The 27514-nt window shown below is 38.7% G+C and overlaps 1 protein-coding gene across 5 annotated transcripts in view; it reads right to left on the bottom strand.

Moving 5' to 3' along the window:
* Window positions 1-1976: 1976 nt before the first annotated feature.
* Window positions 1977-27514, bottom strand: part of LOC124555591 (asparagine synthetase domain-containing protein 1) — a 66869-nt gene continuing 41331 nt past the window's right edge. Inside the window, exons 5-9 of one of the 5 annotated variants that reach the window (XR_006968568.1) lie at window positions 25959-26135; window positions 20853-21094; window positions 6127-6229; window positions 5874-6035; window positions 2052-2188 (exon numbers count right to left, since the gene is read on the bottom strand). Coding sequence is in view for 4 of the 5 variants with exons in the window: in XM_047129554.1 (XP_046985510.1) it covers window positions 1990-2188; window positions 20853-21094; window positions 25959-26135 (618 nt within the window). In the remaining variant the exon portion in view is untranslated. Of the gene's footprint in view, window positions 2189-5873; window positions 6036-6126; window positions 6230-7184; window positions 7376-20852; window positions 21095-25958; window positions 26136-27514 lie in introns of those variants that run through there. The other 4 variants (XM_047129557.1, XM_047129555.1, XM_047129556.1 and 1 more) reach the window with 4 other exon arrangements.

Genomic DNA, 27514 nt, shown 5'->3' with positions numbered 1-27514 from the left:
GGGTGTGGTGGTGAAATGACGGCTGTGTAGTGCTGGAATGGGAACAGGGAGGCGCCTGGATGGGTGAGGATAGTGACTAACTAAGGTTAAGGCCAGGAGGGTTACAGGAACGTAGGATGTGTTGCAGGGAAAGTTCCCACCTGCGCAATTCAGAAAAGCTGGTGTTGGTGGGAAGGATCCGTATGGCACAGGCTGTGAAGCAGTCATTGAGATGAGGGATATCATGTTTGGCAGAGTGTTCAGCAACAGGGGGTTAAAGGGACAGCAACTGTGGAGAGTCGGTCGAGGAAATGGTTGGTATCTTTTATATAAGGGGATATGTTCCGGGTAATAGGTTGGAGGTGTTGGTCTACGAGAGCAGAGATTCTCTCAGTGGGGGAACGGTAACCGGCCACAATGGGGTGTCCTGGGTGGTTGCGTTTATGGACTTTAGGAAGCATGCAGAACGTGGGAGTGCAGGGAGTGGTAGGGGTAAGTAGAGAGATGGACTCTGGGGAGAGGTTCTGGGATAGGCCTAAGGATTTGAGTAGTGACTGGAGATCCCACTGGATTACTCGAATGGGATCACAGTGGCATGGTTTGTAGGTGATTTATTTATGCTTGTCAAATGTTCAAGGATTAGCGTGAGTTGAAGTTAGTTAGAATGTTTCTAAAGTGCTCTCAGTTTATTGCAAAGTATCGTTTTGCAAAAATTTAGTGCAAGACTGTGTAAATGTTACTGTCTAAAACACCTGCTTCACAAGTGATGAAAAAGGTACATAAGTTAAACTTATTTGAAACATAATTTAGCCTTGATTACTATGATGAGTGGTTTTTTTAAGTTAATTGAGCTCAGTATTGAACAATTTGCCTTGAAAAGTAAAAACATAAACTATTCCAAGTGAAGCTAAGAATTAATTTTAGTTGAATTAAATTTTTCTACTGAAATAATCATAGGGTTTGATTAGTGATACTATACCAGTTTATGGGTCCCCACAATATTCTTCTCATATTAGAAAGATAATTGGAATATTATTGCTACTTAATAAATCCGATATATTTCTTTCAATGGTAGTATAAACAGTGTAACTGCGATTTTTTTTTTTTTTTTTTTTTTATTATTAGTGGTTGTTACATGTTGGTTAAGTCAGAAGCCCCTCCAGGCCAATTTTAGTTCTGAACTTCTGGCAGAAACATTTCAGTACTGATCCAAGTAACAACATTTGAGTGTAGCTCTTATTAGTGTGAGTTTGGTAGTACAAGTTTTCTTTCTATGATTACTAGTATGTGCATTATTAGTAACTACCGCTACCCACGGCTCAGAATGCCCTGTGTCCATTTGTAGCCTGTGTGCTATTCAAAGGGAATATCAAAAAAGTTCAATAACTGATGTTCAGTTTTCTTAAACGTATATTTCCAAATTAATGAGCCTAATTAGGCTGGTGACCATTCGTATTTTCATTTACATATGCATTTTACTATTTTCATTAAATCCCAAAGTTAGAGCCTGTTTAGTTTTTCTGTTAGTTCCAATATATTCAAAATAACAGTCCAATACCTTTATCCATTAGACACACGCACGGTCAAAATTATAAATCCTCTCAGAGGGTAACATTAGTTTGTGTCACGACAGGTTAGTGTTATAAACTGTGTGATCTCTCAATTCGTTAACGTACCCCCCCCCCCCCCCCATATAGCCAAGATTTATATGTCTGATTTTTTCTTGTGGGGCTACCTCAAGAGCAAAGTCTGCACAACTCGGTCAAGAACTGTGGACGAGTTAAAACAAAGAATTCGGGATGCAATTCACAGTATCCCAGCTGAGATGTTGCAGCAGTCAATGCGGAATCTCTACAGCAGATTTCACGAATGTATTCGTACAGGATGACGCCATCTAAAGGACGTAATTTTAAAAAAAAATTGATAAATGCCATAAATGTTTCATAAATGCCAAAGATGTAAGGTTTCAATTACTATGAATTCAATTTCTTTCCTTCATCACTTCTAGTTTTATTTTAGTTGTACAGTACCATTCAGCAAAATATGAGATACATCATTTCCATTTTCTTTACTATCTGCAATTTTTGACCCAAACTGCATAGCTCTCTTAGGTAGTCTTGCTATTTCATGGAGGCCAAGCTTGCAGGCTGCCAGTCTTAATAGGAGCTTGTCACCAACTCCTGGAGGGCAGTTCTCCACAGGAAAGCACCTAAAACATGGAAAGAAAGTTCACTGCTTTGCTTGCAACTTTGAAACATATTACACAATTATTTTAGTTTAAATTACATAAATTAGAAAGTGCAATGCCTTGGCATCTAAAATGATCTTGATTTTTTTAATGGAGAACTAGCAGAAGGTAAAAAATTAAAATCTTCTTTTAATCTGATTGTAAGATGAGACAATAGGGAGACTTCATTTAGGAAACTACATCTATATACAGCAAGTGTGTGGCAGACTGTATGTTACGTATTATCACCATTTATCTCCTTTTGTACGTGGATAGTGTGTAGGAAGAAAGAATGCCGATGAGTCAACTTAGAAGCTCAAACTTTTCTGATTTTACAGTCTTAGTAATTTCATGGGGTATTTTTAGAATAAAGTAACACATTGTTAAGTTTAGCTTGGAACACATGCACTCATAATTCTTACAGTAAGTTCCTCTGTAATGCTCAACATCTCGTTTGTAGTTTCTGCCACTTGTGTTTCATGTACACTTTGTGATGCTTTCCAGTTTATTAGAAATAAATCACGCGAAATTCTTCTCCTCCTCCTGCCTGGCCTTATCCTGTGCCTTCACAGTGTCAACATATTATTTATTGGAGATGCTAATGTTAGATGTGGTCGGATGCCCTTCTTGTGACCACTTTTTCCCCTCCAGGGTGTAACTTGTGGTGCACAATGTCTGTCTGGGCCTAGTGTTAGCTCATGTGAAACTGTGACAATGTTTTCTAAATTAAAAATCATGGGAAACATTGCTAAGCATTCACTTTGGATCTTACCCATCTCCCCTATTAATCCTACCTGGCAAAGGTCCCAGAAACTGTTGAACAAGTGTTTTGTAAGCTATGTCCTTTGTGGATGATTACATTTCCTTAGATTTTTTTCCACTGAATCTCAAGCCAGCATTTGTCTTCCCTACAATTAGTTATATGTGTATATTCCCACTTTACATTGCTACTGATGCATATTCCCAGCCATTTAATGGTTGTGACTGTTTCCAGTAATAGAATACCAATTGCACAATCAAATAATAACAAATTTTCCTACATTTCACAACAATTTTCTAGTGTTGCAACTTCCCTATATACAACAATGTCATCTGGTAAAAAAGCATCATGGAGCTTCCGACATTATCCACTCAACCACTTACACATATCATGAGCAGTTACAATGTTGCTCTGCTCCTGTGCAGTATACCCAAAGATACTTTCATGCCTGACAATTTCATTTGATTAAAAACAGTACACCAATTTCTACTGGGTAAGGAACCTTTAATCATCTTAAAAAGTAGATCCATCAGTCTGTCAACCCTTATTTTGTTCATTACAGAAGGGTACATAACTGCATCAAACGGATTCTAGCAGTTAAGGAATACAGCATCAACCCCAGGGCCACAACTTACTGCCTTTTCGAACTCATGAATGGACGGAACAAGCTGAGTTTCACTAGACAGCTGTTTATAATATCCCTGTGGATTCTTTGAGAGAAATTTTGGTCCCCAAAAGTTATCAAAAATATTAGAACAACCACCACTACTTCCCTCTTATTTGTAATGGATCATTGCTCCAACAACCACTGATAAACATTTGCTAGAAGTGGAGCAAATTCTCTGTCATATTATAAATTTCTGGGAAAAATTATGTATCACCCTCATGACTTGCATAGTTTGTGTTTACTTCTGACAATAGGAAAACACTATGTACAGTCACCTGTGTAATGGAAATAGAAGAAAACCAGAATTCTTAGTGCAGTTCAGTACAGTAGGGTGGGCCTCCAATGATTAATGGGATAATGTGGCTTGTAGACAAGGTTCAGTCCATCCAAATAATACCTTGAAGGCTCCTGTCAGACTTAAATCATGCGTGCAATATCACTTAACGGAAAGGGTCGTCAGTATGAGAAGTTGCCTGCTGAGTCTGTGAACACCACAGTGACCTCATTCAAACATTCAACCACTCTCATCAGATCCAAAACACTTCAGATCTGTCTGATAGTGGTCTCCTGTGGTCAGCACCCACTGATGACCATTACCTACAAATCATGGCTCATATGTTCCCCAAGGAGAATGCAACAGAAATGGCTCGTATGTTCCCCAAAGAGAATGCAACAGGAAAGTGTGCTGCTTTTTTTTTAGGCAAATAGGATGGCTTTGGTACTCCAGACATTACACAACCATCTCCACATGTTCCACATGTTTAATTCAGCCTCTTGGTGTCCATCATGAACAACACTACAAACCCACCACAAAATGATGCACAAAGACTGTCGGGAAGAGAACACCTGGAAAAAATCTCAATCAATGATGTCAGATTCCCTTGACAGCCAAGTGCAGGATTTGTCCAAAACCTGATAATTGTCACAGGACAATATGGAAGTGGTCAGGTATCAATGCACATGACAGGTATAGAGTCCCACAGGCTCAGCAGGGATATAAGTCAGTCATGTTTTGGGCTAGTGTCATGTACAGATGTTGGACACCTCTCATGAATATCTACAATAATTTGAGAGCTTTGACGTATCGGAAATAGATCCTTAACCTATTGTCCAGCTATCCAACAATATTTTAACTACACATTCATCGTCACCTTGTGAACAGTGTGCCAAGGAGGATCTAAACATGTTACAATGCACAGGGTAAAACAATGCCGTATTCAATGTTACCCAGCAGCAGTGATTGATTTCACAGATTGGAGAGGCCTGAAGGATTAGCCCACAGTTCCTGAAAAGGGACAGCACCCTATTCAGTAGTTTCAAGGGTAGCAGTTGCAAAGATTGACTGATCTGACCTTCTAGCAAATATGATTTTCCTGTACTGGTAATGCAAACGGCTAAAAGCAAGAGGAACTATAGCCAGGATCATTTTTCTCCAAAGGCATGCAGCTCTATTGTATAGCTTAATGATGATGACAGCCTCCTTGGTAAAATGTTATGGAGGTAAAAGGGTCCCCCCCATTTGGATCTCTGGGCAGATGGTTACTTAGGAGGATGTCATCATCAGGGAAACTAAGACTGATATTCTACGGGCCACAGTGTGGAATTTTAGATCCCTTAATCGAGTACAAGAATTTACAAAGGGAAAGGGATAGGTTGAAATTAGATATAGTACAAATTAATTACGTGTTTCGGTAGGACGAGCAGGACTTTTGGTCAGGTTAGTACAGGATTGTCAACACAAAACCAGATGGGGGCATTTGCATGAGCAAGCCTAATAATGAAAACAGGAATGCAGGTAACCTCCTATGAACAGCATAGTGAAAACATTATCATAGCCAAAACAGACAAGAAGCTGACACCCACCACAGTAGTCCAAGTTTTTATGCCCAATAGCTCTGCAGATGAAAAAGGGATTAAAAGAATGTATGATGAGATAAAGTAAATTACTCCGCTCATTAATTTATCTGTGATGAGTGGCAAATTTGTTATCAGGAAAAGGAAGGCAAGGTAACTAATAGAACATGGACTGGATGAAAGGAATGAAAGGGGAAACCACCTGTAAAATCATGCACAGAGTATAATTTATGCAATGCTAACACTTGGTTCAAGAGTCATAAAAGGATGATGTATACATGGAAGGGACCTGGGGACATTGGAAGATTTCACACTGATTACACTGGGTGAGGCAAAATGGACTGTACAACTTTGGAATGATGTACAAATTTATTGAGGTAACTTACAGAATCAGTAGATGTGTCACGTGTCACTTTGATCCAATGTGATTACCATTTGTGATGCGACAAACATCCCACCGGTAGTCAATTCCTTCCCAGACTCGAAGCAGCAAATCGGGTGTAACTTGTGCAATGGCACTGTAGATTTGATTTTTCAGGCCAGCTAAACTGTTTGGTAGGGGAGGAACACACACATGGTCTTTAATGCAACCCCAGAGAGGTGGCCATGCAACTGGACCTTTACGGTAAATCCACCAACCTGGGAAGCAATTATCGAGGAAACCTCAAACTTCCATGAGAAAACGACGTGATGCACCATCTTGCTGGTAGTAAACCATCCCATCTCGGTCATCTTCATCAATCTGTGAAATTAAAAAGTTTTCAAGCATATCCAGATACACAATACCAGTGACAGTTTTCTCCATGAAGAAGAAAGGGCCATATACTTTCAATTTGCTAAGGCCCCAAATTAAAAAAATAATAATAAAAAAGTTAACTTTAGCGCTGTCACGAACATCTTCCTGGGTTGCAAGTGGAGTTTTGCTGCCCAATATTCTGCAATTGTGGGTGTTCACTATGCCACTGACATTAAATGTTGATTCATCGCTGAAGATTATTGTGTTCACGGATGTCTCATTGTCCTCTATCTGATACAAAACTTCTGCACAGAATTCCCTCATGAGCAACCCCATCTGCATCACTAACGTGCTGTGCCATTGTGAATCTGTATGGTTTCAAGTGTAGATATCTACATATTACTCACCAAACAGTCTTTTGTGGAGTGCCAATCTTGCGAGAGGCAAGTTGCACCGAGTTATGTGAACTGTGGGCAAAGTCCTTCCTAACCTTTTTGACATAATACTCAATATGCGGGTAACCTCATGATTTATCATGTCACAGTAAACAACCCACCTCAACAAAGTTCTTGTGCAAAGAGTAAATTGTAGGCCTGATTGGAGGTTCTTTAATGTATTCAGTACGAAATTTATGCTAAACAGTTATTGCAGAGTTTGTTTCTTAAAACCAAAACACACAGCGAGCATACTCTGCACCAGCTAAAGTAGTCATTTTAACTATGCACTGCTCTGGCACTCACTGTGGCAGAATGGGGTACTGATGTACTATGTGAATCAAACTTGAGGTTGTTTGCTATAAAATAACACATTTACTGATTCCGTAAGTTATCTCAATGAATTTCTATAAAGGGTGCTTCAAATAGACTTTACAACTTTAAAAATTCATATCAATTTATTGAAGGAAGATATAGAGGTTTGGTTTAGTGTTTTTTTGTAGGGAAACACATCAAGTTTTGTTTACCTTAAACTAAAGATGTTGTATGTGGCTTCCGTTGATTATCCAGCACACATCCTAAATTGAAAGTCAGTTTCTTCCAAAACTCGCTGTAGCATTGCAGGTGCAACTTGCTCAGTGGCGGCATAAATTCTTGCTCTAAGTTCAGGTAGGGAAGCTGGCACAGGATGTACAAACACAGTATCCTTGATGAATCCCTATAAGAAAAAAATAAGAGTGGTGTCAGGTCTGGAGAACAAGGGAGCCATGCAATTGTCGCATCACAGCCAATCCATTGACCTAGAAAGCGGTCCCAAAGAAAATCCCATGACGTCAGCCAGATAGTGGGGTGGTGCACCCTCTTTCTTGAAGTAAACATTTCGTTCTTGGTCATCCTCCTCAATCTGTGGTATCAAAAACTGTTTGTTGTAACATATCCAGGTACACTATCCTGTTTATGGTTCTCTCATGGAAAAAAAGGGGCAGTACACTTTTTCTTGCTCAGTGCACAAAAAACATTCAGTTTAGGGTTATCACGAACATGTTGCAATGTTTGATGTGGATTTTCACCGCCCGAAATCCTACAGTTATTTGTGTTAACCTTGCCACTTAAGCGGAAAGTCGACTCATCAGAAAAGATGATTTTGTACAAGAAATGTTCATCCTCACGTAATCGATTTAACATATCCACACAGAAGTTCTTGGGAGCAAATTTGTGTGTCATTGCTTGTACGATCGTTAATCTGTACAATTTCAAATGCAAACAGTTTCTCAACACACGCCAAACAGTCATACGTGGGATTTGCAGTTCATGAGATGCACGGCGGGTCGATTTCGTAGGGCTGTTGACAAAACGTTTCTCACTCGCTCAACAACTTTGTCAGGTATGCTTGGGTGACCTGACGATTTTCCATGTCTTACCGAGCACCCTGTTTCTACAAAACATTTATGCCACTCATAAATTGTAGGCCTACTAGGAGGATCTTTAGTGTACTTGGTACAGAAATTACACTGAACTATTTTTGCCAACTTTGATTCTCCAAACCAAAACATACAGCTAGCACACTCGGGTCCAGTGAAGGCATCATCTTTAATGCAACTTCCACTAGCACCCCTTACGGTGCAATTCTGCACAAGCGGACTACACAAGTAAAGACTTGATGTACTTCCCTACAAATTGACACTACAGTCACCTCTGTAGGAACTATGAATTAATTTATATGAATTTTCGAAGTTGTTAAGTCCTTTTTGATACATCCTGTACTATTCCAAAGTTGGAAAGTCCTTTTTGACTCTTAAGAACACACATCCAAAAATATAAAACCCCCGATTAGAACCATTCCAATACTGATAGTCAAGTATTCGGCAGCTAAAATGCATCTGGCACTACATTTGTACCCCAGGTGCCATATTTCGGTTGAGGTGGTTGCCACTATGTATCGTCTTTACTGTGTGCAGCTTTAGATACTCAAAAACAAAATGCACTCTGTCTCTCTCCTGTATTGTTGTTTTGGCAAGGCTTTCAAAAAAAGGACAGCTATAGTGATCCTGAGTTTGACATTGAATTTAGCAGCTCAGACAGTGAAGAAGAATGTGATGTTACTTCATTAGAGACTGAAAGCGTCAATGATTCATCAGTTGAGTGACAAATGCTCACCAGTGGTAAAAAAATAAATATATCCACTGTGCTCCAGCCAGCTCCTCCAAGATTTACGTTAACAGGAAATAGTTGTGAAATACATGGTTAGACTTCATTGCTACACAGAAACTAAAAAATTAATTCAAGTTTCAGGATATTTTATTCACTGTCCAGTGAACGTGCATACTCAGGATTTCATTATTGATGGTCTTCAAAATTTTGTAACTCATTATTTTAAGCTTTAAAAGCTCTCTTTATATGTCTGTGTACAATGTCATTCATATTGTTTTTCATTAATAAAAAATATTTTCTGGAACATAATTTGGAAAAATATCATTATGCTAAGGAGTTACAGAGATGGGACCTGGATAAACTGAAGGAACAAGAGATAGCTTAGAGTTTCAGAGATAGTGTCAGGTAACGTTGGACTGAAGCTAAGGAAAGGAGTACAATAGAAGAAAAATGGGGTAGCTTTGAGAGATGAAATAGAGAAGGTAGCAGAGGTTGGATGTAAGTGATAAGACAAGGTCTAGTAGACATCCCTGGTTACCGTATTTATTCGAATCTAAGGCGCACTCGAAACTAAGCCGCACCTGAAAAATGAGACTCGAAATAAAGGAAAAAAAATTTCCCGAATCTGAGCCGCACCGGAAATTTGAGACTCGAAATTCAAGGGGAGAGTAAAGTTTTAGGCCGCACCTCCAAATCGAAACAAAGTTGGTCTATTGTAATATGAGACACAATTTAGGACGAATGAATGACGACAGAGCTACAGTAGTTTGGTTCGAGTCGTAAGCTTAGCAGTTAAGCTTTACCGGGTAGCCATTGCTATGCGTCAGGCGCTCCGTCCGTATTTATACGGGTACCCTTCCTTTTTCACGTGCTTCGTCTGGTTTGAATCGATTGCTTATTTTGCTTTGATCTGATAAGTGCTGTTTTCTTTGTTATAGGTGTTCACGTCACTCAAAGCTGAAAATGCATTACTGTACTGTGTCACGTATTGTTTGTCGCATACTGATAGTGCGTGTTTACGGCCTGTCATCGCTCGCGGCATGGCTTGCTTTTTGTGCGCGCTACCGCCGCTTACAATTTTTTTAAAAAAAAAAAAAAAAAAAAAAGGGGAGAGTAATCATCTCATTAGCGAAACAATGGCAAGAGACTGCTATTTGTTGTTACTTACACTGCTGCTTTCTTTGATAATGATCAACAAGAACCAAATAATAGACTGCCTATGATAGAACATGTTCTGAACGAGAGTTAGGCGAAAATGTTTCTCCGTTTGAAAATCTTTGCGGCCGCTTCTTTAGTACATCAAATTCTGCACAGAAATTAGTCATCTTAGAATTAAAAATCTAGTGAGTTGCCGTGCTTCATTTCTGACTGTATCACTATTAGGCATAAGAATAATGCGAATATAAACATGACACAATACGTATATTCTTCCGCGTTTGCTGTTGTCTCACTCTAGTTTCGTAGTTTATTAGGCAGACAGGATTTAAATGAGAGAGCAGCAAACACGAAAGAATACATGGCAAAATGTTGATATTCGTATTATTCTTATGGTGAAGAGAATACTGCATGTGATTCACATTTCATCAGGTTCCTATTAGCAACCATCTCTTCTCACAGGTAGGAAAAAATTCAGAAAGTAGAGTTGGCCATATTGACAAACATCCCAAACAGTCTTGCATGTCGGATTCTCGTAGTACACTGAAATTCTGCTACATTCGAAGATGGACAATACGGAATTTGTATTTACTTTGTTGGATAATTTATGAAAATGCAGTGGTCGAAACTCGGGGCGGAGAAAAAAGCTCGTCTTCCACCTTTTTTAAAAAAATTTATTTACTGACGCGGAGGTTTTGGCGCCAGTATTTGTCTTTGTGCCTACAAAGCACGCCTGTGTAGCGCTACATATATTCGACGGCAGAAGTTAGTTGTGGTGGCACCTACCAACATTTTTCAGAACTTCCACTTGCTTTGCACTCGATACTATGCCGCAGGCGGCTTTTTGGATTACAAAAACCGGAAAAAAAGTGCGGCTTAGATTCGAGTAAATACGGTAACTCAGGAGATACTGAATTTAACGGATGAAGGAGAAAATATAAAAATACAGCAAATGAAGCAGCAAAAGGGAATGCAAGTGGCCTAAAAATAAGACTGACAGAAGCAGAAATGGCTAGAGAACAAATGTAAGGCTGTAGAAGCATGAATAACTTAGAGAAAGATTAATGCTACCTATAGGAAAATTCAAAGAGACCTTTGGAGAAGAGAGAAGCAACTTTATGGATATCAATAGCTCAGACGACAAGCCAGTCACAAGCAAATAGAGGAAAGCTGAAAGGATTATATAGAAGGTATATATAATGGAAACAAACTTGAGGACATTATAAAAAGAAGAAGAAGAAGAAGAGAAAGTATGTAAAGATGAGACAAAAGATGATCTACTGCGAGAAGAATTTGACAAAGCATTGAAAAAGCTAAGTGGAAACAAGGCCCTTGGAGAAGACAACATTCCCTCAGAATTATTGAGGTCCTTGAGAGAGCCTGCTGTGACAAAATTATACCAATAAATTTGTTTCTGGATTAGTTCCACTTTGAGCAAACATAATTTTTCTTCTTTTTACCCAGCCATGTTTCGCTGGAGTTACAGCATCATTAGCAGGTTTTTCATTTTCCTTCCATTAAATAACTGGAAAATTGCTATTTACTATCCGTATACATACTGAAATTTCTCTCTCTCTCTCTCTCTCTCTCTCTCTCTCTCTCTCTCTCTCTCTCTCTCTCTGTGTGTGTGTGTGTGTGTGTGTGTGTGTGTGTGTGTGTGTGTGTGTGTGTGTGTGTGTGTGCGTGGGGGGGGGGGGGGGGGGGTGTATGCGTGCATGTGTTTTATGGGTTCTTTGAGGGCAGAGAACGTAGTTACATGGCAGAGAGCTCTTTGTCCATTTATTTATTTTCCTTCAACTATGGCTTCCTGTATTTCATATTTTTCCTCTATTAGTATTTTTTGTGTGGGCTGTTGCCACATTTGAGAATTTTTGAGTTGGTGTCGATTTCTGTTGGTCTCTGGTCAAGACCCATGAGGTATTCTGCAAATGTAGAATTGACAGCTGTTACTTTTCACTGCTCTTCTGTTTTCCATGCACCTAATACTGAAACTTCTGCTTGTCTGACCAATATAAATTGAACTGCAGTCCTGACATGTCAGTTGATAAATACCAGATGAGCCGTGTTGTCTGTGTTGGTATTGGCTGTCCTTAGTTTTCTCTGCATTGGGTTATCTGTTCTGTAGGCTATTTTTAGTCCTTGATTTGTAGTATGTTGCCTATCCTGTTAGCAGCTTTGTTGAGGTAAGTGGCAGTGTACCACTTTGTTTCTTCTTGTGGGAGCTTCTGGTTTGTGTGTTCATTTGTGTGTGTGTGTGTGTGTGTGTGTGTGTGTGTGTGTGTGTGTGTGTGTGTGTCACATGTACCTTTCACTTTTGTTTTAATTTTGCAATTCAATTTGTCTGTAACATTTGTGTTGTACCCATTCTCCACAGCTATTTGTTTGATTTTCTGTAGTTCACCTTTGTAGTTGTCTTCGTTGAGTGGAGTATTATTCAGTCTGTGTGTATCTGCATTTTTTGGTAATTTTGTGTTGGGTCAGAGGTTAGCTTTACCCTGTTGCTGTCTTCCAGAAATTTTAGGGTTTTATTTTTGTATTCCTCCTGTTTCATTATTATCATGGTGTTACCCTTGGATGCTTTTGTGATGATAGCTCTGTTGTTTCTAAGTTTATTAATTATTCTCCTGGATTCATTCCTTCACTTGTTGTTCCTGTCAATATGTTTTCCTTTACTATGCATCTAAGTTGTTCTGCAACTCACTCTCTTGTCACACCTGCATTAAAGTTTAAGTTACTGTTCCTTTCATCATTCTCTTGTGTAGTGTGTGTGCTGACACTGTATTTAGGTCCTATTTCTAGTTCCTGGTTGGTGACTTGTATGTCAGTAAGGATGAGCGGATGTTTATAGAATGCATGTGGTTTGTTTGCCTTCTGTTTCTGTAATAAACCATTTTGTGCTGTTTTAAAAGTGTGTTTAGTTTTCGTTGTTTTGTGTCCATTTTATTTTTATTACCATTTCTGTATTTTGTTTGCCTGTTTTCATAATGTCACTAAATATTTCAGAGATTCTGGTGAGATTCCCTAGTTCCAGATGAATTTTGAACAGTTGGACACTAAGTTCCTGCTTACTGGTATGTAAGCATCAAACTTCCTGTTTCAGTGCAGCCAATTTCCGCTTTGTGCTTGACTTTTTGAGCTACAGGTAACATACTGTTCACACTGACATCTATAAATATAAATATTACACTACATGAAAGACAGATTCTCTTGAATCTTATGCTTAGAACACTTTGATGCAGTTTCAGAATTTGTTGTAGAACTTACTCAGAAATCCCTGGCATGGCACTGAAATACTCATCTTGAGCTTTAAGTGCACTCTCGTGTCCATGTTTGCTTACAAATAAATTTGGTTTTCGATAAGTTCCACCTTGAGCAAATAGGTTTTTCATCCTTTTATCCAGACACGTTCTACTGAAATTACAGCACCATCTGTTGGGATTTTATTTTCTTTCTATTAAATAACAGGAAAACTGTTCTTTACTAACTATATATATAGAAATTTCAGTTTTTAAGAACAGTATTCACAAATTTGAAGACATACAATATTTTTTATATTGAAAGTTTTGCCACATTATGGTTCTTGTGGATTTCTGTATTCGGTATCTTTCTTAAAAAGTGAAATTTAAAGAACGCTTGTCCTGATATTTAATCAGAAGAAAATAAAAAATTAACTGGTGATGCTTTACTTCAGCGAAATATATCTGGGTAAAGACAAGAAAAAATTGTGTTTGCTAAAGGCAGAACTTGTCCAAAAACAAATTTATGTCAGCAAACACAGACTCAACAGAGAGCTACAACTTGAATATCAAAATTATTCCACTTGCGCAAGATATACGAGACAGGTGACCTACCCTCAGACTTCAGGATGAATACAATAATTCCTGTTTCAAAGAAAGCAGGTGCTGACAGGTGTGAATACTACCAAACCAGCAGTTTCATTTATAATCAAGGTTGCAAATTCTCATATGAATTATTTACAGAAAATGGAAAAACTGGTAGAGACCAACCTTGAGGAAGATCAGTTTGAGTTCCAGAGAAGCAGAGCAGTACTGACCCTATGACGTATCTCAGAAGATAGGTCGGTGGAAAAAAAAAACCTGCGGTTACTGCTTTTGTTGATTTTGAAAATGTTGACTGGAAAACACTCTTCAAAATTCTGAAAGTAGCAGGGCTAAAATACAGGCAGCAACTAACTTAACTTTTACAGAAATCAGATGCCAGTTATTAGAGTCCAAGAGCACGAAAGCGAAGTGAAGGTTGTATACTATTCCCGATGTTATTTAATCCGTATACTGAGCAAGCTGCAAAGGAAACCGGGGAGAAATTTGAAAAAGAAATTAAAGTTTAGCCTCAGTGTAGAGCGGAGATCAGCAGCAGCAGCAGCAGCAGCAGCAACTGCTGCTGCTGCTTATCGGCTGTACACAGTTTGTTTACATCATTTAGTCTGGTGCTGTTCTAACTTACTTCTGAACAGAAGTAAACAGTAACTGATTATTTAGCAGTTTTTAGTAGTGCTATATATTTTTGTTGCAAGAATTTGCATACTGTTCAATCTTTTGTTTTGAGTGAGTTTACTTTCGAGTGTAGTTTTCTGCTTCAGAAGTCACTAGTGCCACTTTATTTACTCTATTCCATGATCCTTGCAAACAGTGAATATTCAGTATACCTCTAGCCTCAGATTGTCAGAGTTTAATCTCGCATTTTGTAAATGTTTATTCAATTAATCATTAGCGCAGTAGTTACTCAGCTGTTTGTTTTGAGACTTGTGACCATTGTAATCAGCAGTTAGCCGGCCAGTTCAGTGCCAGCTATCACCAGTGACACATCTCCAGCAAATCAAGTTACATATTTAGCTTAATAGTATAATTTGTTTGTTTGTGTTTGGGTATTAAGGAAGGTTTTTGCTAGCTGTAAGAGTGAATTCAAGAAGTATGTAGCTCAGCTGTCATTTCTTCTTAACAGCTAGCTATATAGCTCATTGATGTAGCAGCATCACTTGGTCACATGTCAGGGGGGTAACAAGTTGCTTATCTAGGTTTCTGCCAGCGTTTACTGTTTATCCTTCAGTTAGTACTGTTAATACGAGTAGGATGTGTGCCTGCCAAGTGCGGATGCAGGAAGAACTGGACACAGTTCGCGAACAGTTCAATGTGGCTTTGACTGTAAAAAGTCACCTTCAGGCTACCGCCTTGAGGTGTAGCAGTGGTGGAGATTCTGGGGCGTTGCATGGGACACCTCAGGCATCACTTGTTTCGCTCACAGGCTCTACTGTCATGTCACCTTCTAGTGTACCCGCAGGGGAGTGCCAGGTAGTAATGTGTTTGCATCCCTTGAGACGGGGGGCCAACATGGAGGATGGCCATATGTCCTCGCCTATTCACCCTGTGAGAGAGCAGGTGGCTGTTCCTTCAGCAGGGTCTCAGCAAGCACACGTGGTCAGGGGTTTACCACTTATTGGGAGCTCCAATGTTACACGTGTTACAGAGCCCTTTAGGAAGATAGTGTTCAAGGCTGGAAAGAAAGCCATTGTTCTCTCGGTATGTCTGCCGAGGGGCCTCGTCTGCGATGTGGAGGCAGCCTTGTTGCAGCTACTGAGCATACAGGGTGCAATCATATGCAAGTTGTCGCTCACATTGGCAGCAACGACGACACCTTTCGCGTGGGTTCTGAGGCCATCCTCAGATCTTACAGGTGGATGGCAAAGGTTGTAAAGACGGCTATCCTCGCACGCAAGGTGCAAGCAGAGCTCGCAATGTGCTGCATTTTTCCCAGAGCTGATTGCGGTCCTTTGGTAGACGATGTCAACCAAGGACTTCGTCACCTCTGTGACTGTCTTGGCTGCAGATTTCTGGACCTGCATTATTGGCTGGGGATTTGTAGGACTCCCCTTGATAGGTCAGGATTGCACCACACAAAGGGAGCAGCTACTCGTATAGCAGAGTACTTGTGGAGTCCACAAGGGGTTTATTAGACTAGGCAGTAGTCTGAGGTACTCTCAATAACACACACTGGTCCATACGCATCTAGGGAAATCAGATTGCATTCAGAGTAAAGACAGTTCAAATGAAAAAGTTTTATCAGTAAACTGTTGAAGTATTCACAACAAAGTTCTCAAATTTACTGCTCTCCAGGAAAGTTCCCAACCTCAAATTATTCTTGGGACAAACTGGCTAAAACCCAAATAAAAAGCTCCAAAATATTTAGTGAATCTTGGAATATTTATTGGAAAGAGAGATTAGATGCTGTAGGAGGGGGGAGTGTAAATTGCAGTTGGGAGAAATGTTCTCTCTACTGAGGTTGAAATTAAATGCAATACTGGAGTTATCTGGTCACACACAACAGGTCTAGGTGAAACCAAGTTAATTGCTGGATGTCTTTACTGACTACACTAATCCACTGTGATAGTTCTAGAGATGTTCAAAGAAAGTCTATGGTCAGTTGTGCATAAATACCCAGATCTTGATATATTAGTTGGTGGCAACTTTAATCAACTGAGTACAGAATGGGACATGTATGGATTCATTGCAGGGCACACAGAAAGACAATCTTGTGAAGTAGCTTTGAACACATTTTCCAAAAACTGTCTTGAGCAGCTAGTTCAGCAGCCCACATGCAATAGGAGTACCTTGGACCTTGTAGCTAGAAATAAGCTGGACCTTATCGATTGTGTCAGTATCGAGACTGGGATTAGTGATCACAATAGCATCATAGCAACTATGGTTATGGAAATTAATAAATGAGCCAAGATGCCTAGGAGAGTGTTTCTGCTAGAAAGAGCAGATAAGCAGTTGTTAGTATCACACTCAGACAATGAACAGCAATTATTTAGTTCCAGAAAGTTGCCTATAGGGAAATTGTGGAAAAAGTTTGAACAGATTGTAAATCATGCATTGGACAAGTATGTGCTTAGTAACTGAATTAATGATGAAAAGACCCACCATGGTTTAATAAAGAAATTCAGAAACTGCTGAGGAAGCAAAGGCTGTTGCACTCTAGCTTCAAAAGAGGATGTGCAAATGGCGACAGGCAAAGATTAGTACAAATTCATGTGTCTGTGAAAAGATCTATGTTCGAATCATCCAACAGCTACCACCATCATACCTTGACTAAATATCTGGCAGAGAACCCAAAAAATACCCAACCTATGTAAAATCTCTATACCTATGTAAAATCTCTAAACGGGTCTAAGGCTTCCATCCAGTCACTGGCTAGTCTGGTTTGACAGTAGAAGACAACAAAAGGAAAGCTAAAGTTTTAAATTCCACTTTTAAGAAACGTACAAATATACCATCATTTCACCATCGCACAGAGTCCCGTATGGATGCCATAGTAATAAGCATCCCTGGCGTAGAGAAACAACTGAAAGAGTTGAAAACAGATAAGTCACTAGGTCCGGATGGAATCCCAATTCAGTTTTACAAGGTGTACTCTGTGTCACTGGCCACTTAATTTGCATATATCGTGAATCTCTCGACCAGCACAAAGTGCTAAGCGACAGCAAAAAAGTGCAGGCGGCTCCTGTATATAAGAAGGGTAAAAGAACAGACCCACAAAATTTGGTTTGCTACAGAATTCTAGAGCATATTCTGAGTTTGAATATAATAAATTTTCTATAGATCAAAAAGCTCATGTTCAAATCAGCACAGCTTTAGAAAGCATTGCTCATGCAAGACCCAGCTTGTTCTTTTCTCACGATATACTGAAAATTGTGGATGAAGGGCAACAGGCAGATTCCGTATTTCTAGATTTCTGAAGAGCATTCGACACTGTACTCCACAGCAGATTGTTAATGAAGGTACGTGCATAAGGAATAGGCTCCCAGACTTCTTAAGTAATAGAACACACTATGTTGTCCTCGAAGGTGGGTGTTTATTGGAGACGGGGTGGGGGGGGTGGTAATATCAGGAGTGCCACAGGAAGTGTGATAAGGCCGTTGCTATTTTCTATATTCATAAATGATCTGGCAGACAGGGTGGGCAACAAGCTGCAGTTGTTCACTGATGATGCTGTGGTGTACAAGGAAGGTGTCAAAGATAAGTGACTAAGTTGATACAAGATCACCTAGACAAAATTTCTAGTTGGTGTGATGAATGGCAGCTGGCTCTTAATGTAAAAAACTGTAAGTTAATGCAGATGAGCAGGAAAAAAAAACATGTAATGTTCGGATATAGCATTATTATTGTCCTGTCTGACAGTCATATTATTTAAATATCTGGGCATAAGACCCTGAAGCAAGATGAAATGGAATGAGCATGTGAGGATTGTGGTAGAGAAGGCAAATGGTCAATAACATGTAATAGTTCAGCACCATTCTTGACATTATGTTGACTGCTACCTTCTTCCAGTAACTGAGAGTTCTCCTCTCATCCAAAAGTGGACAAGAAAAAAATACTGGATTCTTCCCAGATTTACTGGGTAGAAAAACACTTTTCACTGGGTGAAAATACACTTTTCCACCATAAGTGGCAGTATACATTCCCATGGTGGTGTAAAACTTACCAATCATACAAATGGTACAGGTTTTTTACACCTGTGATGTGCTTTTGTCAGCCAATCGTAATTCATATCACATGAGCTTGTAGCCAATGACAGCACATATTCAGAGCATAGGACACGTGATGTAGTCATCCAATAGCAATGCTACTGTTAAGTAACACGAACACACAAATAGGAAAAGTTCGTCGTTTAAATTAATACAGCTACAAGAAAAGCTAAGCTTTCACAAGTAATATTGCTTTTTTTTTCTTGCAAGTATTATTCATTAAGATATATCAAACATATATGTGCCAGCAATATTTTAAATAATGACCTAAATAGCTGGTATTCTACACCCGAAATGTTTTTTAAGTGGCTGGTTCTCAAAACAGTGCTAAGTTGTGAAAGAGACTCAAATGATCTGTGATTTAAGAAATTCATCGCATGTTCTCACACATAATGTAATTCATACTGTGTAAAAGGAAATTTACTTTGAAAGTAATGCTTCTTGAATCACCAATCGCAATATTTTCCCGCAACCTGTTAGAAATAGATTCATTTGAGCAGTTGCCAGAGAGCATCAAAAAACAGATGTTACTGCGATTACACAGCTAATATGATGTACTCTTCGTGTGTACTGGTGCATCATGTGACCATGTGCACCATTGCAACATGCTGTTCGGAGGGGACATACCAAGTAATTCTACTTAAGGCAATTGTTTTATCATATCCTATCCAGACAAGGAATGCAAATTAAGAAAGCTGTCCTTGGCATAACATTCATTTCAAAACTACACTCTACAACTCACAGTACCTTAATGTTTTTCTATGTGGCGACTTTAACGTGGGTCTTTTTTGTGTAACCTGAAATAACTGTTATATAGCATTTCCTATCCGGTTTACATCCTCACAGCACTGCAAAAAGATAGCAAGAAGGAATACAGCTTTCTTGCCAAAATAAAAAGTAGTTTGTATACACCAGAACTAAGGACAATGTTTTTGATGACTTTTCAAACTTTACAAAAAATTAAAAATTTTATCTGGGAAGCCAAGAAACTCTATAAGTGGCAGTTTTTGTTTGACTCCAGGAGTAAATATAAATCCTTGTGGGGAGTTACAATGATAAAACATGGTGTGCTGCCAGTCTATACTTTATTGAAGAATGGTGTTCTGTAAATTTAAGGCATAAACAGCAGAAATTAAGAAATTATAACTCTGACTGCTCTGCGCTTGTGCAAATCTGGCAGACTGGGCACGGCAGAAACACACTTGTGGGTGGCATCTGACAGCTCGCTGCTACTGCTTATGCTACTAACAGCCATACTTCAAGTAGCCAGAAGTGGGAGAAGGTGCCACCCATACGTAACTTCAGCCCTGTGCATGTTCACGAGCCTGCTGGCAACTGCTCAGATGAACCTAATGTAAACAGTTGTGGCGCCAAGCTCACCAAAAGTAGTTTCTAGTTACGAAGTATTGCACAGTCTTCGTCTTAAAGCCTTTGACACACTTTGCTGTCGACAGACATTTCTGTGTGCACTGTGTTTTGTTGTTGTAAATAGCATATTTTCATGGCCATAACATTTTTATTTTATTGTTATTTGCTGATTTCTGTTTTATTGCTGCAGCATTATTCTGCACTAGTGGGCTAAAGTAAAATTCGTTGTTAGCATATCAATCCTTACCAGTCAAAATTACAAAAATTTAACTGAAAACTAAAACAATGAAAAATTTCTGTACTTCTAATAAACTTCCAGGTTTTTCCCAGTTTTCTCCCGGATGAAAGACTTCCCGAACTTTTCCCATTTGTCCCAGGGTGTATACACCCTGTCATAGCATGATCAGAGCATTCTGCAAACATTTCCTGAAGCATTTCAGCTACTATTACAGCTACTCAACCAACGATCAATAAAAGCACCCTATTACCATGTTTGATCTATCACTGATACCGCAGGATAAATTATTTCAATTTCGGAATCTGTAAAAACCCTACTAAATATGAGGCTCTTTACAGCAATAATTAAGTTTCCACCACTAGAGTCTAGCCTATCTGTTAATGTATATTCCCAATGGAATTTAAGAATTCTCTACTATTCACTCCTTGTTTCAGCCTATTTTCTGCTCCAAAAACTGCGTGTGCATAGTTAATACATGAAATTAATTCTGGGACATTATCTTGGATACTCCTGCAGTTCATTAATGCTCTTTCTGAACTGCATGAGCGAATGAACCATTCTAGAAAAAAATTCCTCTTACCCGCTCAGATTAATAAAAATATAATAAATCAATACAAAGAAGTAAAATTTTCATCCAAAGTGTTGATCATCAATTTCTTAAGCACTTTTGTTCCATACACTGTGTTCCTTTCAGAACAATTACACTTAGTTTCAGAAACTAGATTTCTAATAAGTACATACTTTTCCCACGGGTGGAGTGATGTGAGGAAACTAACAACAGCCTCATCCAGAAAAGGGAAGCGAGCTTGACAGCCATGATCAGCAACAACCCGATCATCTCTTCCAAGATTCCGAGACGAAATATTGTCTAAATCCGACTTCAACATCTCTTGCAATGCTGGCCATCCACCAGTCCGGAGTGCGGATCTGTGTCGACGATAACCACCCAGTTGTTCATCTGCACCCATGCCAACTAGAAGGATCTGCAACATTCAAGTTGAATCTGTTGGTCTAAATCACATCCTATTTACATAAAAATGTAAGCAAAATAATTTTAACATACTAGCTTTCCACAGTTACTTGCAGTATCACTTTCTGTAAGCTCATGAAAAAATAACCCACATAGAACTTCAATCTGAAATAAACAGTTAATAGGGCAAAAATTTTGGACCACTTTTTAAATGTTCTCCACTACTTGTGTTATAATGTCATTTTTTAATTTCTTCTACAACCCTTAATGAATGATCGTATGAAAAGGAGAAGATATGCATGATGAGCAGTTAAAAAACAGAAAGGAAGGAAGAAAGAAAAAATCATTGTACGATTTCAGTTTCAATTCTTATGTTACAAAATCGGGTGAGGAAATGGTTTCTTGAGTAATGTTTGGATGATACTGGTATAATCACCAGCTTTATTAATTATTTATTTACTTCAACCCTTTTAAAAACTACAGACAGAGTTTTCTCAAACACAAAAGGAATTATTCATATTGATTACCTTGCAAACAGGAAAAAATAACTGATGAAAAACCCATAGTTAGTTAGTCTCGTGTGTCACGCGGATCATTTGTACAATTAATTGTAATGATGAGGAACAAGTCATTTACACCCGCATTACACATTCACATCTAAATACAAAGGGTACTAAGAAAGTTTTGCAATATGATGCAACAATAAGTCGCAAGAGGCTGATTGTTGCTGTGTTCTGAGAACACTTCATACTTTCATTGCAGCCGCTGTGCCAGTCTGTGACAACAGTCATTTAGCAGGGTTAGTTTGAAGTGCTTGTTATGGCATTGTGGTCAAGAAGTGAGACTCTGGCAGTTCTGCAGTACAACTTCATGCTTTATTTAAACATAGGCCAGTGCTTTGAAGAAATGACTCTTGCACTAAGTGATGTGTGTCCAGATCGTACAACTACATTCAAGTGGTACAGAAAATTCCAAGAGGAAATTTCGTTCTAGAGAACACGGAAAGGACAGGAATGCCACGATCATCAGTTACGGAGGAAAACATTGATTCTGTGAGGAAAATGCTAGACAAAGACAGGCGAGTGACCTATAAGCAGACAGAGGATATTTTATGGCTAAATGCACCAGCAATTCGTTCGATTCTGCATGATCATTTGCAAGTAAAGAGAGTTTGTTGTCTCTGGGTGCCACATAGACCGACGGAAGTGCAGATGACACAACATGTGACTTGGTGCCAGGAGATGTTAAAGAAGTTTTCTAGGGGACACTCTCAGTATGCAAATAACATCATGACAGGTGATGAGACTTGGCTGTACTATTATAACATGCTGACTAAGACTCAAAACGAAGTCTGGGTCTTGAAGATGGCGACACACCCATAGCTGGCAGAAAATCCTGATCAGTAAAGAAGAAAATCATAGCTGTTCTTTATTTTTATTTATTTTTTTTTTTTTTTTCAAATCAAGTACATTTGTAAAGCATGATGTTTTGCACATGCAGCAGACAGTCACAGCTACGTGGAACACTGAACAGTGTCTGCCCAAAGTCATGCAATCTTTGAAGAATCTGCAACCGAAATCAAGAATGGATACTTGGTTCCTCCACCACGACAATGCTCCAGCTCACCATGCCAAAGCACGCACCAAATAATTTCAGGGTACAGGACTGAAACTTCACACGCATGAGTTAGAATTAGTAATTCCTACCCACCACATTTATACATTACAAAAATAGGAATTTGTCAATGGAATAGGAGGAGTTGTGAAGAAAAATTTTTTTTCAGTTTGTTTTCAAATTTAACTTTCCTGTCTCTCAGACATTTTATCTTCAATCAAAAACTTTGGTGACAGCATTGTGTACCTCTTTTTGTGCAAACAGTACCTTAATGTAGAGTAATGACATTTTTTTCTCTTGGTATTCTAATTACGCATATTATTTTCCTTTTACTTACTTCACTTAACAGGGACTATTTATGGGTTCACACTATGAAAAGAAAATGATTGTAAAAATCATCAGATGGCAAACGAATGACAACGATCAAGGGAAAAAATAAGCACATTACCAGGTAATGACAAAAGTAAAAATACTTGCAAAACTTTCAGGACGTGTGAAAATATTTACTGTTTCATGAATGAAGCATTACATTTAGAAATAGCTTTACATAATTCTGATGGTGTTCCTTGTATTTGTACACTAGTACAAGGCCAATGAATTAAGTCTGATAAATGTAAGTAACGTTAAATTTGCATCCCATTATTGCTCAATGTTTTTAAAACAGTGGAGCATGCATTTACTGGCTATCTAAATACAGGAAAACATTTGGAATCATGTGCCATATAGATAAAGTCAGAGGAGAAGAACAAAAAGTTCTCTGGTTGGTTAGTTGTGTGTTAATGAAAAATATTTGTGGTATCTCATACGATATGGAACTGGAAGGAGGGGAGGGGGGAGGGGGAGGGGGGAGGGGGAGGGGGGAGGGGGAGGGGGGAGGGGGAGGGGGGAGGAGGAGGGGGAGGAGGAGGGGGGAGAGGGGGAGTGTTTGGCAGTTTCCTTTAATATCTAACTAGCTTTCTGCTTTCCTTTTTAACTATTCCCGATAGATTTTATTTTATTATCTAAACTGTTAATTTTGGATATTATACAGAGCTTTTTTCATTTTTAATCACTTTCCTCAAGACAGCACAGTACGCCTTGCAATATGAATTTAGTCCTACCTCTTTGTTTGTCCTAAACTTTTCAGATTTTATTTTATTTTATTTATCATACAAAGATAATCTCACAATGACATACAATTAGTTGTCATAATGCACTGAAAATAAAAAGCTAGAAGTACACAAATATAAAACATATAAGAATGCTTTTAAGAGCACAGGACAGGTGGTCAGCTGTGATCATGATGAAAGAACCATCCCGGGATTTGCCTGGGACAATTTCAGAAAACTAAATCAGGATGGCTGGACAGAACACATTCCATTCTCTCAAATATCAGGTCAGTGTCTTGATAACTGCACTGCTTCATTCAGTTTGTTCCTACTATATAATGTTCTCTTTTCCTTGAACACAATATTTTGAATCCTTCATTAAGGGGGAGTTTATTATCTTTTGGTTCAAAAAATCGATTTTTTTTTTAATTGCATATTTGGATCCATAAAAGTGTTTAGAATCCACCCCTGAAACAGTTTTTCCAAATACGGAACGGACATGTTTGTTATTCGCGGTTGAACAAAAAAAATGCACCTGCCTGAAATCAGCCTTTTTCATGCACCAGTTTTTTTTATTTCGGAGGACGAGTTATTGTACTGCTGCTTGGGAGGAAACACAAAATTCAAATGACAATTTGAATGCGTGTGTTTGGAAGTTAGCCCCCAAGCATTTGCATTCTGGTGCAAAGACTGTGGAGATTGCGGCTTTCCTGTCAGTGAGCAGCTTCAACAAAGGGTATTAAGCAATTCTGAAGATCATGACAATGATGGACGTCACCCTGGGACTCTATTCGACACAGTTCACCAAGCATTCTGATGACGACCGGATTCCAACCGCTTCTCACCAGCCGTACAAGTGGCTCTGGAGCAGCACAGGATGGCTCACATCGAGCAGAACGCCCACTATGAGGAAGAGGAAGGACTAATTTATGGAACCGGAACAGCAGATTGAACGTACGTTGCATAATGTTGCATTTATATGTAGGCAAAACTTCAAACACATTTTTCTCAAAATGACTTTTTTTTATCGCGCGGTATAGTAACTTCAAATCTACGGAACCAATTTGCATGATTCTTTGTTTCTGACAAAGCTAACTAAATTGTCTAGGAGTTGTGCCACTTTTATTCCAATCCATCAACTATAAATATTTTTACTTGGTCGACAAAGTAGAAAAATCGATGAAAAAAACCCTTTTTTTTTCAAATGGCTGCCATTTTGTTTCCTATGGTCCAAATAACTTAAGCGAGGTACAAGAATCTTATACACTTCGCTAATGTCAACTCAATTTTGATTTCAGACAAGCCGACTGACCTGTGACATACCGTGCGTTTAGGTCTAAATCGAAATTTTGTTTCATTCCGATGGCACTTCCGCCTTTCCTCTGACATTTCCAGTCGAAAAAAATTCCAGTTTGTACAGGAAATATCAATAAACATTTTGACCAAATTTGACATTGATATCTATAACACATCCCAAGAAAAAAATTCTCAAAGAACATGCTTTTTTCAGGCCAAAGATAGTAAACCTCCCCTTAATCCATGTTTTTGTCTAGTGCTGTATGTTACTGTACACACAAATTGGGAGAAAAAAAATGTTAGTAGGTGCCCAGATTGCAAAAGAAGCATGTTGGGACATCCATACTATTCACTTGATGTGAAACTTAAGACTTTCACTGATTCCTGCATCTAAAGTAACTAGTAGTTATCAAATACAATTAAAGGTTATGGTAAGCATAGGAAGATATTTTTCAGATCTCCCAGAACTGCACTTAAGGGATGGAATCATCTCATTGGAGGCACCTTTTACAGAATTATATGGCCTAAAAGTGTACTGCATCTAAAAACGCGAGCATTTTACGTAGGAAGTGAAGTATTTCTCTGTCAGGACGAAATATTTTATCCTTTGTACATGGTAGCACAGCTAAAATTAGGAGAGAGAGATATGCACTGTAGCCTGAAGTTAAAGTTAACAGTTCATGTCACTCCATTAAACCATTTATTAACTGCTTGTGTCGTAGGACAGTACATGTATACCAATCCAACAGATTAAAGTTATGTTACAGTTAGCATCCCCCACGCACAGAAAAGGCACTTGGCATAACTTATAATATATACTCATTTTTAACTGTATCTGGCTTATAATAATAACAAAAAAAAAAGACAAATTATATTTACTCTGGATGGTGATGAACAGAGCATATTTTGGTCACAATCAAGCAGACTTCCCTGTCCTCTACTGGCAAACCACAGAGCACAGCCCAGTGACTCATCTAAAACAGTTTTAAGAGGATGTATGAGATCAGAAATTCTTTGGAGACATCTGTTCTTCAACTCCTCTCGTGTCACATCCACCTACAATCAGAAACAAAAACAAATTAATTAAGTGCTAAACTATGTCAGGTTGTAACATCAACATTGTTTGGTGGGCGTAGTTACGAAAAGTATGATGGCGTATTAACTTATAAAAAGCCATTAACAAACAAAAAAGAACAACAATAATAATTAACTTACTGACTGAAGTTTACACTTAACAATTTACTGCTGACAATGCATGGATAATAACAGAAATTTTTAATGTATGTTATTGTACAGTAGAAGCAAATGTCTCATCCACTAAAAGTATGTTCAGCATTACATTTAAAAAAAAACTGCACCAAGACACTTATTCAAAGTTCCTTTACTTATGCTAGAAAACGAAGAATGAACATCTCTAACAAGCAACACAGAAAAACATTACTTGCATGGGGCACTAACTGAGGGCAGCAAAGGCAATTCAAATCATCATGCTGTGGGCTTCATGGGAGCAACGTACGGAACCCATACCAACTGTACTCGACTTGAAAGAATGGTTTGTTGAGGCAAATATACAACCGGGAATAGTGACATGCTCCTACAGCATAAACAAAAACTATTAACAGAACTTCAGTTAACTGGTAATATGAGATAAAATGCACTATTTGTCCCATAGATCCATAGTGAGGAGGTGCTCAAGGATGCAGAACATGTCATGGCCTTAAGGAAGTTGATGGTCCTTCTGAAGAAATGGCCAACACACTAGAAATGAAGTTTAACCTGTGTATTAACGCTAATATCTGCAGTCCAGGTAAGGTACATATGCTCTCAACAGCCTGGTTCCAGACACCCAGGATGTACATATTCACATCTGTATTATCACATCACAAAAACAACTATTTCTAATTTCACTGCAACCACTTTATAAATTAGGACCAATGATGCACCCAGACTGTTAGCTAGGACTATCAGGAACTATTTTCTGAAATCTGGTTTACAAACAGGGATTTTGAATGCCAACTTCTCTCTCAGTAGCTGTTACATACATTCCATCACCAATTGTACAGTAAATGAAAACTGAAAGGAACAATTATGCAAACATGTGTTAACTGTTAAGAACAGCTTCTACAGTGGCCCCATTTACGGCCATTTGTAGCTATGGCATCAAACAGGAGGCAGACAACTACCCGATTTTATCAGGCAGTAACGTCCACAAGCAACTCTAAGCAATATGCTAATGGAATAGGACATAGAATGCCTAACATTAATATAAGGTTGGTTGTAGAATACATACGTAATAGTAGTAGAGCCTTGTGTGTTGGACACAGTTTCTAGTGACCCTACAACTCTGGTGTCAGTCATGTGGACACAGATGTTATGAGTTGTTTCCAGAGTGTCACACCTCGTATTACTATGTTGGGGAGATGTGCTCTTCCAAT

The sequence above is a fragment of the Schistocerca americana genome, chromosome X (genome assembly GCF_021461395.2).
Source record: "Schistocerca americana isolate TAMUIC-IGC-003095 chromosome X, iqSchAmer2.1, whole genome shotgun sequence".
Classification (NCBI taxonomy): domain Eukaryota; kingdom Metazoa; phylum Arthropoda; class Insecta; order Orthoptera; family Acrididae; genus Schistocerca; species Schistocerca americana.
Note: the sequence above shows the minus strand (reverse complement) of the source record. Positions and strands in the feature narration are given on the sequence as shown.